Source organism: Ostrinia furnacalis, unplaced genomic scaffold (genome assembly GCF_004193835.3).
Source record: "Ostrinia furnacalis isolate ACB-3 unplaced genomic scaffold, ASM419383v2 OfSCF1172, whole genome shotgun sequence".
NCBI classification, from domain to species: Eukaryota; Metazoa; Arthropoda; class Insecta; order Lepidoptera; family Crambidae; genus Ostrinia; species Ostrinia furnacalis.
In genome coordinates this window covers 716,125-731,543 of record NW_021131411.1, presented here as the reverse complement: position 1 = coordinate 731,543, position 15,419 = coordinate 716,125, and the positions used below count along the sequence as shown (strand labels likewise).

At 34.3% G+C, this 15,419-nt stretch overlaps 2 protein-coding genes across 5 annotated transcripts in view; one reads left to right on the top strand and one right to left on the bottom strand.

The window, feature by feature from the left end:
- Window positions 1–720: 720 nt before the first annotated feature.
- Window positions 721–3,150, bottom strand: LOC114351734 (uncharacterized). The gene is made up of 5 exons (XM_028303035.1): window positions 2,995–3,150; window positions 2,637–2,715; window positions 2,365–2,551; window positions 2,006–2,084; window positions 721–1,920 (listed from the first exon to the last, which is right to left on the bottom strand). The coding sequence occupies exons 3-5, from the start codon at window positions 2,416–2,418 to the stop codon at window positions 1,664–1,666; spliced, it is 390 nt and encodes a 129-aa protein (XP_028158836.1). The 5' UTR covers window positions 2,419–2,551; window positions 2,637–2,715; window positions 2,995–3,150; the 3' UTR covers window positions 721–1,663.
- Window positions 3,151–5,260: 2,110 nt separating this feature from the next.
- The window catches only part of Papss (3'-phosphoadenosine 5'-phosphosulfate synthase), a 38,573-nt gene continuing 28,414 nt past the window's right edge, over window positions 5,261–15,419 (top strand). For 2 of the 4 annotated variants that reach the window (XM_028303094.1, XM_028303093.1), the window contains exons 1-2: window positions 9,132–9,338; window positions 14,079–14,253. In XM_028303094.1, the coding sequence (XP_028158895.1) occupies window positions 9,240–9,338; window positions 14,079–14,253 (274 nt within the window). In that variant the 5' untranslated portion in view covers window positions 9,132–9,239. Of the gene's footprint in view, window positions 5,474–9,130; window positions 9,339–14,078; window positions 14,254–15,419 lie in introns of those variants that run through there. The other 2 variants (XM_028303095.1, XM_028303096.1) reach the window with 2 other exon arrangements.

Here is a 15,419-nt window from a genome sequence, read left to right as displayed (position 1 = left end):
TGCTTCAGGACAATAAATGGGCCAGTGCCGAGAAGAAGCAGCGCAAGAAACTCAGACACTATTGTCAGCCTCTTTTTCAAAGGTTAACAGGTTTTTAAAGTACACAGTTATAAATATTTATGCGAATATTTATGCGAGCTAGGCAGTTACGCATCCCAAACATTTTTATCTTTTAAATAATCATCGACTTTATAGTAGCCCTTTTTCATTAAGGTACTTTTAATATGTGCTTTGAATTTATGAATGGGTAGTTCTACAACAGTTTGTGGTAATTTATTAAATAATTACATTTAACCATGAACGAATTACCAATTTTATGCAGTCTGAAATTTGGAACGGCAAGTTTATTTTTATTTCTTGTATTAAAATTATGCAAATCGCTCTTTTTCGTGAATTGCTCTATATTTTTGCGAACGTATAAAAGGTTTTCATAAATGAACTGTAAGCTACTGTCAGTATGTTAATTTCCTTAAAAAAATCTTTCAAGGAAAATCGGGGTCCAAGGTTATAAATGGCCCGCACTGCTCTCTTCTGCAGAACAAACACAGTTTCTGAGTCAAACACAATGTCTGCGGCTGAGCTCCACAACAAATGCCGTATGACATTATTCTGTGAAAATAGTAATAATACACTAGCCTTGCCGTTTCAATGTCACTTAATTGCCTTATCTTTCTCACTGCAAAAGCAACCGAACTGAGCCTTTTTGACAAAGTTTCAATATGAGGACCCCACTGAAGTTTAGCATCTAAAGTGATTCCCAAGAATGTTGTGGAATTTATGCTATTTAATGGTTAATTTTTCACCATTAATTGCGTGGTTACCTGCCTCACATTAGGTAAGGTAAATTTAATGCACTTAGTTTTGTTTGCATTTAACAATAAGTTGTTAACAGTGAATCAATGTAGAACTTGTGAGAGTGTGTCCTTAATATCGTCTAAATTTAGTTTCCCTCTATCAACTTTGAAAATGAGAGATGTGTAATCAGCAAATAACACAACACACAGATCTTTTACAAAGTAAGGTAGGTCATTAATACATATAAATAAGAAATAGCAAAGGTCCTAATATTGATCCCTGCGGCATACCCATAGTGAGAGGTGTTCCAGAAGACTCAGTTCCGTCAATACAAACTTTTTGTTTTCTATCTGTGAGGTACGAGTTCAACAGATCAAGTGACTTATTCGAAACACCATAATGTCGCAATTTGTTTAGTAAGGTTTGGTCTACACAATCAAACGAAAATACCAACAGCGGCCTTTTTACTCTCCCAAGCATTAAAGACGTGTTTCAGTAGTGCTACCCCAGCGTCAGTAGTGTTTCTACCTTTCGTAAAACCAAATTACTTATTGTGTAATAATTTGTTTAAAATAAAGTGAGACAGAAGTTGGTGGAATATAATTTTCTCAAAAATTTTGCTAAGTACTGGTAGAATAGAAATCGGTCGAAAATTAGAGGGGTCACATTTATCACCAGCCTTGAACAATAAATATCCTATCTTTCTGAGTCTCCTTCCGAGGATCCACGAAGACCCTGTTTTTGTTTGATGAAGAATAGTAAATAGTTTAATAGTATTCTCCGGTCTGTAATGAAGTTCTCAAATTGTACCTTTTCTTCTGATTGTTTCTTTTTTACTTTTTTAGGTGTTTTTGGAATTGATGTAGGTTTAGATGGTTGCGCTACCACACGCTTGAGTTGTAAATTGTACTATGATAAAAGTATAAAAAAAAATTACCCTCGAACTTCGTAGGCGCATAGATTTTTGTAGCCGGTTGGCTGGCCTGGCCATCTTCAGATGAATGTAATTTTTCTGATCTTCGTCGGCGCGTCTTATCTCTGCGAGATACCCGAAGAACTCTGTCTCCGGGCTCGCGGGCTCCTGGGTCTCCCGTGGAGGGTCTATGAAGACCCTGTTTTTGTTTGCTGAAAAATAATAAATAGTTAATATGGTATTCTCCTGTCTGTACACAACGAAGTATCAGCATTTGTTTTAAATGTGTAAACGTACCAGCCCTAGTGCTCCTCGAGCGTCGCAGGGCCTGTTTGGCAAACTGCTCTAAACTCAAGTGTTTATTGTTGTTCTTCATCTGTAAAAAGTAAAGAAATATCATAAAGAAATATCCTATCTTCCTGAGTCTCCTTCCTATGATCCATGAAGACCCTGTTTTTGTTTGATGAAGAATAATAAATAGTTTAATACTTAGTATTCTCCGGTCTGTAATGAAGTTCTCAAATTGTACCTTTTCTCCTGATAGTTTCTTTTTTACTTTATAGGTGTTTTTGGAATTGATGTAGGTTTAGATGGTTGCGCTACCACACGCTTGAGTTGTAAATTGTACTATGATAAAAGTATTAAAAAAATATTACCCTCGAACTTCGTAGCTGCATAGATTTTTGTAGCCGGTTGGCTGGCCTGGCCATCCTCAGATGAATGTAATTTTTCTGATCTTCGTCGGCGCGTCTTATCTCTGCGAGATACCCGAAGAACTCTGTCTCCGGGCTCGCGGGCTCCTGGGTCTCCCGTGGAGGGTCTATGAAGACCCTGTTTTGTTTGCTGAAAAATAATAAATAGTTAATATGGTATTCTCCTGTCTGTACACAACGAAGTTTCAGCATTTGTTTTAAATGTGTAAACGTACCAGCCCTAGTGCTCCTCGAGCGTCGAAGGGCCTGTTTGGCAAACTGCTCTAAACTCAAGTGTTTATTGTTGTTCTTCATCTGTAAAAAGTAAAGAAAAATCATAAAGAAATATCCTATCTTCCTGAGTCTCCTTCCTAGGATCCATGAAGACCCTGTTTTTGTTTGATGAAGAATAATAAATAGTTTAATACTTAGTATTCTCCGGTCTGTAATGAAGTTCTCAAATTGTACCTTTTCTTCTGATAGTTTCTTTTTTACTTTATAGGTGTTTTTGGAATTGATGTAGGTTTAGATGGTTGCGCTACCACACGCTTGAGTTGTAAATTGTACTATGATAAAAGTATTAAAAAAAATTACCCTCGAACTTCGTAGGCGCATAGATTTTTGTAGCCGGTTGGCTGGCCTGGCCATCTTCAGATGAATCAAATGTAATTTTTCTGATCTTCGTCGGCGCGTCTTATCTCGGCGAGATAAATAAATAAATATCCTTGGACATTTTACACTGCGCTTCTAGTCCCAAACTAAGCAAAGCTTGTACTGTGGGTACTAGACAACGGATATAAACATACTTATATACTTTTTTTTGTAAATACATACATATTATACATAGAAAACACCCAGTCCAATACAAACAAATATGTTCATGCACACAAATGTTTGTACTGTGCGGGAATCGAACCCGCAACCTCCGGAATAGTAGTCCGATTCGAACCACTACACCAAATACCCGAAGAACTCTGTCTCCGGGCTCGCGGGCTCCTGGGTCTCTGTTTTTGTTTGCTGAAAAATAACAAACAAATAGTTAAATATTGTATTTTCCTGTCTGTATACATCGAAGGTTCAGCATTTGTTTTAAATGAGTAAACGTACCAGCCATAGGGCTCATCGAGCGGCGGAGGGCCTGCTTGGCAAAATCCTCCAAGTTAAAAGGTTTATTATTATTCTTCATCTCTAAAAGGCAAAAAAAAATCATAAAGAAATATCCTATCTTCCTGAGTCTCCTTCCGAGGATCCACGAAGACCCTGTTTTTGTTTGATGAAGAATAATAAATAGATTAATAGTATTCTCCGGTCTGTAATGAAGTTCTCAAATTGTACCTTTTCTATTGATTGTTTCTTTTTCACTTTTTTAGATGTTTTTGGAAATGGACGTAGGTTTAAATGATTGCGTCACCACACGCTTGAGTCGCAAATTGTACTTTGATGAAAGTATAAAAAAATGTATTTACCCTCGAACTTCAAGCGCATAGTTTTTTGTAGCCGGTTGGCCGGTCAGGCTGTGAACTGCTGTCATTTTTCGGACTATCCTTCGACGCGTCTTCTGAGCCCGAGATATCCGAAGAACTCTGTCTCCGGGCTCGCAGGCTCCTGGGTCTCCCTTGGAGGGTCCATGAAGACCCTGTTTTTGTTTGCTGAAAAATAATAAATAGTTGAATATGGTATTCTCCTGTCTGTATGTACAATGAAGTTCTAGCATTAGTTTTAAATGAGTAAACTTACCAGGCCTAGTTCTACTTGAGCGGCGCAGGGCCTGTTTGGCAAAATCTTCTAAGCTGAGAGGACTTGAGAGGAGGTTTGTTATTATTCTTCATCTGTAAAAGGCAAAGAAAAATCATAAATAAATAAAAAGTGGCAAATAAAAAGGAAAACATTACCTGCATATTTATTTATAAAGGCAAATAAAATCACTTTTATTTTTTGACTATGATTATAAATTTACATCTAATCCTTTCAATACATTTTGCGAGGTCACTCACGGTGTAAAACAAGAATAATATAATAATATAAACAAGTAGAAAATGTATGTTACAAATCAAACACAATCCTAAACGAGCTCCCGGAATGTACGGAGAGTTAAATGTCCTATCACTGTCATATAAACTTTTTCCCTTCCCTTAAAAAAATAAATATCAGTANCCTTAGCTACGTGGAACTGCTAGTATATGAGCCGACACTAGCCCATGTTAACATGGTCATATAAATGGTATGGTGAAGTCAGAAATTTGATATCATCATTTTAATAATTTAGATTTCCATACAAAATATTTTTTATAAAATCCGATTTGTATGAAAATTAAAATTAAGATAAAAATTTTCTGACTTCACCATACCATTTATATGACCATGTTAACATGGGCTAGTGTCGGCTCATATACCCATTTACCTAACACCCTGTATAAAATATGTATAGAATATAATTAGCAGAATCATGATCTAAAAATAACTTCTTGTTTCATTTTGGAAATAATGAATTTCTGTCAACTAACCAAACTATTAAAACAGCGCTAGATCTAGAGAGAAAGTCTAAATCGCACTAAAGTAACGTGTACGATGCAGTACTGTTAATTTCAATATAGCGAGAGTTATTTAATGCCACAATCGCGAACTTTTATGCGTAGTACGTATATCGATGATATTTTGAATGTAAATAATTCAAAACAAAACTCTTTTTACAAGCTTTTTTTTTCTCTTAACTCCAGGGATATAATGTGTTATTAGCTAGACTAAAATAATAAAATTTGTGTAATTAGTTATTATTAGGATATATAGATGGTGCTATTTGCTGGTTTAGAAACTCTATTTCATGGGACAGTCTCAGTCAGTAAAATGTCAAAATTTGTCAAAGTGTCACAAACGTCAACGTCTGTGAATAGTTTGGTTGGCGTTTTCCTCTTCTTCTCTCAATTTATTTTTACGAAGAAATACTAGATTTTTATAAATGTACTCGTGATAAAAAAACTCAAAAGAAAACAACATTAATTTACATATAATAAAATAAACTATCGCACAGTTGGAAATGGACGGACCTTCAGGACCTAAAAAGAAGCTGAAAACTGTAAGTTTTATTGCTATTTGCTCATTTAATCATAATTATTTGTTCACACAGCTTGTTTTAATTAGTCTTATGTTTTTAAGTCCCATAAAGGTTATAAATTGGATAGTTTCATTGATAAATATAAATGACCGTAGTCACTAAATTTTATTAGTGAAATGTTTTTAAGTCCTTGGCAAGGACTCCTTGCAGACTACAGACTTCGTCGGCCGACTGTTTTATCGGGCTGACGGGCTGGTAATCAGTACATGGAAGAAAAAACGTACTTACTATATTACTCTGATTTGGTACGGGCCGATTCCTTACTGATTAGAAACCGACCAAACTATCGGCCGATAAAAATCTCTAATAGTCGGCGGAGACTCAGATGATAATGACATTGTGAGTTCACTTTAAATAGATGGCTGACGGATGAAATAAGAACACATCCTATATTTTAACTGTTATATTTTTACTTTGTTAACTGTCTAAACTAAGCCGTTATGGCAGGGGGCAGGGGTGTGAGGTACCCTGCCTCCCTTCTCCTTCCCTCTTCAACCTTTCCTCAATTTGTAGATATGTTACAGGAAAGAAATGTATACAATTCCGAAGCTATTTAGGAAATGTATAAAATATTGATTCAGAGATTATTTAATACGCACATATCCAAGGAAATGTATACATTTCCTAGGAATTTTATTGAATACCAATATCTTATTAGGAAATGTATAAAATGAACGCTATGTGTAAATAAAATAAAATAAAACACATTGTTTTGAAATTAAGAATCAGTCTTTATTAAGGGTCTCATTGAGACAATTACGTAACAATCATACAGCATATAATATCTTTGCTTCTTACTAATTCAAGGATCAGAGATTTTGTTAAGGCTCTCATTGAGACTTTCAATTAACAATCCTACGGTTTATAAATTATAATATCTTCACACTTTTTGTTAATTTATGAAAAAAGAGTTTTATGTCCTCGCATATTCATTGAAATATGAAATATATCACACATTTCCGATTGCTGTTTAAGAAATGTATTTATAAATTTCCTAGGAAATGTGTCTAATATGATTTACATCAAACATTTCCGGGTGATTTTAGGAATTAAATACAATTCCTAGGAATTGTATACAATGACGGATTTCGTACATTTCCTGAACAGATACATAATCTAAATACCTTTCCTAAAATATTCATGATTAGTCTCAGAAAAAAAAAACAAGTTATCAAAGTGGACTCCAGTTAAATTATTATTTTAGTGTGCTTTGATCACCTAGGTGTGATTAGTTTTAGGTGATCAAAGGACACTAAAATAATTTAATAGACCTTCATTTATTGCCAGTTATGAATGTAAAAAGTAGGTAAAATGTTTACAATATTATGCACTTAAAATTGAAATTATTAACACACTCATATGTACTTACCTTAGGCGGTTATCACACTGCGCCGCGCTCCGCGCGCGCGGACGCGTTGTCAGTGTGAAGTGACTGTGCCGCGCGTGTTTTCTATACAAACTGAGGTACTTGCATACAATGATAAAATCTGTCGCCCCGCGTTCCGCGGCGGAGCGCGGCGCAGTGTGATGACCGCCTTATAGCCTATAGCCTTCCTCGATAAATGGGCTTTCTAACACTGAAATAATTTTTCAAATCGGATCAGTAGTTTCTGAGATTAGCGCGTTACAAACAAACAAACTATTCAGCTTTATAATATTAGTATAGACTAACGGCCGCCCGCGACTTCGTACGCGTGGGTCCCGTTTTACCCCCTTCATCTATCTTACGCGGTTTAGATTTTTTCATACAAATTGTTTTTCCCGCTATCTCCCGTTCCCGTGGGAATTTTGCAATATCCTGTTTTAACTAAGCTTTAAGTTTACTAAGATACCTGCATGCCAAATTTCAACCGTGCGGTTTAGATTTTTCATACAAAAGGAATTTCCCGCTAATTCCCGTTCCCGTGGGAATTTCGGGAATTCCTTTCTTAGTGCACCTCTACGGTACCTAAGCTACGTCCCTTCCAAATTTCAAGTGTCCACGTTTAGCCGTTTAGGCTGTGCGTTGATATGTCAGTCAGTCAGTCAGTCAGTTTCTCCTTTTATATATTTAGATACACATAATATGCTGTTGCGGGATATTTTTTAGACAATTTTATGTAGAATATATTTCCGTCATAAATGATTTCTATGTAACTTTAACCATTAATGCTGCACACGCGACGGAAGCTTCACTACTCTGCTCCTAAGTATACTATAACCTGCCCGGGAGTGTGAAGAATAATTGTACCAAGTTTCGTTAAAATCAGTCGAGTAGTTTTTGTTTCTATAAGGAACATACAGACAGACAAACATTTTACTAATTGCATTTTTGGCATCAGTATCGATCACTCCCTGATAGTTATTTTGAAAATATATTTCATGAATTGACCTCTCTACTGATTTATTATAAGTATCTATAGATAAATAAATAATACTTACTACTCCTATCAGAATAATATTTAAATCTCATTGTCTTCTTTTAAGGTCCAAAAATTGTAAACACCCCTATACTATTATGAGATTAATGCCCGTTTTCACCATCAATCCCTAATTTTTAAGGGATCCCTATGGCAGCAAAATTCCTGTTAATTGTTACCATAGGGGTCACTTAAAATTAGGGATTGATGGTGAAAATGGGCATAAGTCAAAGACTCCTTTTTCTTGAATGTTCTCATGAAATTCCTTGATCTAAAGAACATAATGGTCAATGGACATCAAAATCTTTTCATCCTGTAACTTGTGCTATTTAATATTATTTATATTAGGCCATTAGGGACAATAACAATCTATGCACTCATGAGTCATGATTATAAATGAGTGTATCGTTGGGAGATTTTATTCTAGGTCCTTTTCTTATCTATTCAGTTGTGTGTGATTAGTAAATGAATTTTGAGTTGATGACTTGGTTTTAACTAACGACTTTCAAGTACATACAAATTAATAAATTAATTGTTTGCATTTTCACATGCTAATTAATAAGAATCTTATAGGAAACTTAAAAAAATACATTCCTTTGCGTATTTTGTTTATTTTAAACACATGACAAATTACAATTTTCAAAAAAGATTATTACAAAAATACTTTCTTCTATGGTATGGTATTAACATATTAAGTTATTTATTGTCACATAAACTTATAATATTCATGTTTAATATTCTTTTGTCAATCTTTGTAAACAATTTTTTTGTTATTTATTGTCACATAAACTTATTATTATTCATGTTTAATATTCTTTTGTCAATCTTTGTAAACTATTTTTTTGGTCTATTTTATTGTTTCTTTTTCCTGTCAGCATTATTTATTTATTTACTAACTCTACCAGATCCAGATTGCACTAAAACCTGCTTGAAAATTAATAAAAGGCACAAAAAGTAGTTTAAATCAAGAATTACATTTACATTTTGTATAAAGCTTCACAAAAGTTAATCATTTGTTTAATAAAAAACACCATTCCTTGGCATTTTAATTGAAAGTAATTTAAAAAATAAAAATCCCAACTTGTCAAACAACAATTTAGGTGTTCATTTATTTGATTTTTGAGATCGGCTTCCATATCAGTTGGTGTACAAGGTTAGGTATTATGTCCAATTGAAATAATGCCTTTACAATTATTTACTGGCAATTTATAATAGGCAGCGGTGGTGAAGTGCGCCAGTGTGCGTTGGTTCTGCGCCCGCGCTGCCGTGTTTTGGATTTCGTTGCCGCGCGCATTCCTGCTCCGAGCGAAAGTTTAACTAGTATCAACATGAGTCTCGAAACAAGAAACAAAAAGGTCTCGGAGACTTTTGAGAAATACAAAATAGCCCAGTGGGGGAATGGGCATGGAAACGGGAACGTTAGAGCGGTCAGTATTATTTTATTATTTCACCTTTTTTGCGCGCGTTATGTCAGTATTCAGTAATCAGTTGTAACAGATAAATGAAAGTTGGTGTATATCAACTTTGCAATTATGTATTATTGTTACTAATTAAACAAATCTATTAAATGTGTAAATGTCTATCAATTAAATACTTTTGTCTATTTCATACTTATTTTAATTTTGTTAGAAGCAAAAAAATCAATTGTAAAAACAACAAACAATAATATTTACATCTAGTCTCTGTCGGCAGCTCCTTTCCCTTTAGTGGAACGAGTTTAATATCATTTTTTTTGTGAAAATCTAGTGTTTCCTTTTTCAGTTTTTTTTTGTATTAAAAATCTAATTAAAAAAAATCACCATTTAATATTTTCGGAATCGGATTAAAATTATTTTTTAAAGGAGATTAAAGTAACCTGAAAGGCCTCTACATTTTACTAGTGTTATTTGATTTAAAAACTATGTTAGAAAATAAAGATCAATGTTAATGCAATATGTATGTTTTAAACAGGAAAACTTAGGTGTGAGTTTTTTTATACTCGTACTTTTTTGGGTTGTTTGGCTGTATAATTTTATAGATTGTTTTTTTCTGTCGTGGATATTTTTAATGAGAATCATCAGAATAATGATCTGATGAGATGAGATCCTTGAAAGCTTAAAAATTGTTTTATTTTCGGGTTGCTGTTAAGAATACTCTGTTTTGATTGGTGTTAAAAATAGTCAATTTCATAAAGAAAACACGGAGATTTTGTTTTCTTATTATTGAAATTACATAAAAACCTAGTGCATGAGCCATCACAGAGCGTCATTCCGACATTGACGTTGTTTATGTGGTTTCAGAGAACAGATTTAAACAATTAAACGTTTTTGCAATTACGTTTTATAATTTTGTCGTGTGAAGTGAGCTTAATTGACACTTTCACCTGTTTGTTTAATTCAATGATAGCTTTCTTTCCGTTCGAAAGCACTCGCATGGTTCACATGATTGTGTATTTTGATATTTGGACACAATTTACCTGAATATTAAATTTAAAAAGGTATTGTAATTTGTAAAATGATCATAGGTAGAGTCAGAGTAGTAAAACCTAGAGTTTTTTTCAGTGTTTTACGCGCGGTTGCACTTTTTACGCGCTTTTGTAAGCGTGAGCTTAAACTTAAAAGTTAAGTGACCATCCATAACGTAAATTTTATTAAAATAATCTTTCTTAATTTCAAAAATACAGTTATAATAATCTAAAAATACATTGTTTTTCTCTTTTTCGCACTTTCGTAGGTATTATGAGTTACCAAGATGTATTTTCTTGATTTGACCGATTTGACGCACCGAGGAACTCAGCTACAATTACTAGGTTTCCTGATCCTCGACAGAGGTCGCGGGTTCAATCCAATCCCCGCTCAATATACCTTTAATTTTATCTAATCTGGGCGTATTAATGTCTCAAAAAGAACGTTTACCTGTTGTTTTTTTGCGCATTGTTCAAGCTTTGCATAGCTGAGACCATACAAAAAGTCCAAGGATATCTAAAGGATAAACGAAGTAAAGGACTAACTTTCAATTACTAGCTGGTTTATACCAATCAGGTGCAGAACAAAAAAAAACAAACAAACAACATGATCATGCGACCACTTAGGCCCTGTTCGTTATTGAGTAAGTTAAGTCAAATGCAGTAATGTGCAGTAAGCAGTTATAGTATTATCTCACTCGCGCGTTATGCAGCCAGTATGTTTACGTAAGACGCTTGCTTTCTCTACATTTCCTGTGCTATACGATTCGGATGAGTTATTTTGTTAACATTCACATGTTTGCTAGGTTTTTCTGTCCACAATATCGAGAACGTATAACGTGATACGTATCAGGCGATATTGATAACTGCCATGCAAATCCATTTATTGCGGTTTCGTTCTTGCTAGATTTGGCTAACAGATAAGGACCAAGAGTAGAGTTAGATGAACAAAGGCAATCGTAACAGCATTAATGACAGTTATTTTGCTGGAAGTGCCACAAACAAAACACAATCTCCCGCTTTTTCTAATCAGCCACTTTATCTTCTTTAAGTCGCCGTCTCTGTGATTAAATCCTTTGTACCTATTATGATTTTCCTAAAAATAATTTACGTTTTGACACATTTCTCTACAATAGTTGTGTTATCATTTGGGTAGATTAATCACCGGCGAAGATTGATCGATTTTGATAGTTAAAACAATATCGATGGTCCAGAATACGAAATAAAATGAAGGAATCTTCAATAACATACATTTTAATAAAAAAATAATAATAATCAGGATACATATCTTACATTATTGGGTAGTATTTAAACGAGTGACTGTAAATTTATGTTGTAAGTGTCAAAAATAATTAATGTGGGCTAAAGAATTACTAAGTGAGCGACTGAGTGCGAGTGACGAAAAATCAAAAGAAAAGCAAGTTACAAAAAAAAAATTGAGTTCCTTAAAATACAAAATGAGAAGCTTCATAATATTTGAGCGACCTAATATTTGATTGAGTGTCAACGTTAGGTCCTGCATTTTTTTCAATAATTGGCAAATGCTTTTTTTAAACTGAGCGGTATTTTTAACTTTAATGAAGTGTTTCGAATGCAAAAACTACTTTGAAAAATACTATTATGAGCAGCGTATTATGAGCCCACATTTAAATAAAAAATGATCTTATGAAATAAATTTTGACGGAACACTATTCTAGTAGCGAAAAAAATAAATCATTTAAATTTAAGGGTAGGTAATCAAATGAAACAATGTATTACGAAAAATGAAATAAATTTGTATTTTCTTAAACCGAATCAACAAAAAAAAAAACAAAATAAAATAAGTCGCTTCTGTCAACCCAAAAAAAAGTAATCTTATTAATAAGGTTCATTGATTGGTACCTATGAGGATTGAGGAGCTCTACCTACTCATCGTCACTGTATGATAAGTGCTGGCTTGGACTTAGCGGGCCGGCCTTGTTTTCTTTTTTGTCCAATAGGTATCAGTTTTGCTTCCAGTGGCGGTGTTGTTAGTTTGAGCCGAATTGCTAGACCCAAAACGTGTTTGCATACATATTTTGTTAAAAATTTGGGACAGTCGCCCCGCCCCCATTAGAATTCGCGCGCTGTAACAATCTGTAGTTTTCATTAATAAAGCGTATCAAAATAAAAAACATGAGACCTCAAATATAATATCAGTAACCAATAATCATTAATAAAGCAGCTCACAAAACTTTGCTTAGAATTAACTTTTTTGTAGTTCGTTCAGTAAAACCTCAATTAGAAAAATCTAATGTATCTTCATATTAAAGTTGCCCTCTCTGTATTTCTAGTCGCTCACTTAGTAATTTAGTCGCCCGGATAGTATTTTTATGTCTGAAATGTAATAATCAAAACCCACATTTTGTAAGCTCATTCTGGATTTTATTATTGATCAATATTCGTCGTTAGTTTGGTAAATTTTTCGCTTACTCAAATTCATACCGCTCAAGGTATTAAAACAGTATGCCATCATCAGTCGCAAAGTTTTTTTTTAGTCGCTCGTTTTATAATTCCCCTTATGTTTTTAGGATTTTTTTGCAATAGTTGATCTGTCTCTATAAAATTTTTAATTAATGCAAAATATGCCAATTTGGCTGCACAAATCAATTGCAATTATTTTATTTGGTGGCACAATAAAATAAAAACCAGGGAAGAGGAAGTTTTTCGAGCTTTATGATCTGCTATATTAAGCAAATGTTTTTTCTTTTTATTTGTTGTTCAATCAGGAAGTTCGGACAACATAATGGAAAATGCTTTATGTAACTGTTATATCTGCACTCTCAAGGTCAATTTAAATTGTTTTTATAGATTTGATTTTGTTTTTGCGATTGTTTTGTGCATAAATTAATAAGTTCAATTTGTTTGACCCACTGCAATTATGTTACAAAAATAAACTTATTGTTAGAATGTTCGATCTAATTTCGTGACTCACGCGCAGACAAGTGCTGTTGTACGGTTGCCATAATAAAATTTAATTTCTTCAATAACTTGCAGTGTTGCAGTTTATGTCCAACCATTTAAGGCATAAAGTTTGTGCTATCTGCTTGTCTTGTTAATAAAACTATTACAATAGTCAGCATATCAACCTACCTGAACATTTCTCAATTGAATTTGAACCTTAATGTAAACATGTAAAATACAAAGTATCGGGAAAATTATTAATGTTATGAATGACTGACTGTACTCGTTTTGATGGGTGTTTTATAGTTTCGTGACCACAACACAAACGTAACGTAAAAAATTATACACGATTGCGTTGTAAACACTCAATGGAAAAAGTTAACATGTACCTTTAGGTTTCTTCCTAAAGCCATACAATACAAGTTTTTTCTAATACTATGGCTGTATACGAGTATATTTTAAGTAATTTAACAATCATTAATTAGGTATTAAGTATTCAACAAATTGACAATAGGAAATATGTAAATCGAACAAGGAAGCGAAAGGTCTGAATTAATTTAAAAAAAAAACAATGAATGACTACTTGTCTTTTTGTTTCATTCATAATCTTTCTTGGTGCGAAAAATTTGCATAATCTCTTACTTATGTTAAAATACAGAATATTTTATTCTCTATAAATATGTTTTTTTCTTGTTTTATTACGGCTCTAGAATGCTCTAGAAACTTAGTTATTTATACTTTACCGCAAAATTATTATTAATTTTAGATATATTTTATTTCAACATCACCATTTTTGTTGCAGTGCGCGCAAGTGGCGACGAATGTGGTGGAACAGAAGCACCAAGTGTCAAGAGCGACGAGGAGCAGGGCTCTTGGGAGCAGGGCATTCCGAGGCAGCACTGTATGGTTCACCGGCCTCAGCGGTGCTGGCAAGACCAGCATTGCCTTTGCGTTAGAAGCCTACCTGGTTTCCAAAGGTAAGAATTTACATAATTTGGTATACGGGACTATTCCCACCTCTCATTCCCACCGCTGCAACTCATGTGCTGCCAGGATCTACAGTTTGACCGCCAATAAGTGGAGGTCCAGTTTGTCTCGGGGGAAATTTAACTGTCATTGGACCCGTAACAAAATTAATCAGAAGAACATAGGAGTTCGAATTTAAGGTTCGACTTCCCTCCATTGCAAAGCGGATGACAGGTGACAAACAAAGGTTTAGTAACCTTTAAAAAAATCATGGTACTTAAAGTGAATACAAAGAAGATTTCTGGTGGAGCGAAAGCTACTGCTAAGTCAAGGGTGACCAGTAGGACAGCTCACAGCAGCTGAGCCGAGGTGAGCTGAAGCTGAGCTGAGGTAGCACTGTATGGTTCACCGGCCTCAGCGGTGCTGGCAAGACCAGCATTGCCTTTGCGTTAGAAGCCTACCTGGTTTCCAAAGGTAGGATTGTCCTTGCATCTATGATCTTTAGGTTACCGTGACGCTTAAATGTAGGCGCGAAAGCATTTTATGTGTAGGTAGAGCGACCATGAGTCGCACCATGACATGAGTTTTGCCATTACGTTAGATAGAAGCCTACCTGGTTACAAATCAAAGGTAAGAACTATCTATTTGGTTATTGCATCTATGGTCATCTGACGGTTACAATGACGACCCTTTACTTTAACTCAATTTTACGAAAACAAAATAACTTGAAACAAACGGTGCCTATGACGGTTCATAAAGTAAGACCACGGTATAAAAGTTAAGTATTTCATTGCTATGGTATAGTAGCCGCTGTAACATGGATATGTCAATTGCATCAATCTTATCATTTGATGACAAGATAATTCCAGGTTTTGATGGAAATGCTAAACCGTTTTATCGTCAAAATTTTCCCATTGTACGAAAACGATGCGTGTTATAAGAAGTCACGGCCCTTTATAGCATGTTAAATTAATTGGATTCTCATAAGATTTAATTATGGATCACGAAAAGTCTAATTGTTATGTTAATATTCAACCACGTGCCAACATGACCTGAATAGAACTATGTAATACTAGACGCCGTGGTGTAGTAACATAATATTTACAATGTAATCAATCATTACCGTGCTGCCTAAAGGCAGTTTGCCAGTGCCAACCGTGCTAACTGTTTCATTGAT

What these genes read in the sequence shown, in the direction of transcription:
- LOC114351734 (XM_028303035.1), bottom strand. Translation starts at nt 2,418, where the DNA reads ATGGCCAGGCCAGCCAACCGGCTACAAAAATCTATGCAGCTACGAAGT. An exon ending in TGCAGCTACGAAGTTCGAGG is followed by an intron (nt 2,085 to 2,364) that starts GTAATATTTTTT and finishes TACTTTTTACAG; the next exon opens with ATGAAGAACAACAATAAACA. An exon ending in CTCGAGGAGCACTAGGGCTG is followed by an intron (nt 1,921 to 2,005) that starts GTACGTTTACAC and finishes ATTATTTTTCAG; the next exon opens with CAAACAAAAACAGGGTCTTC.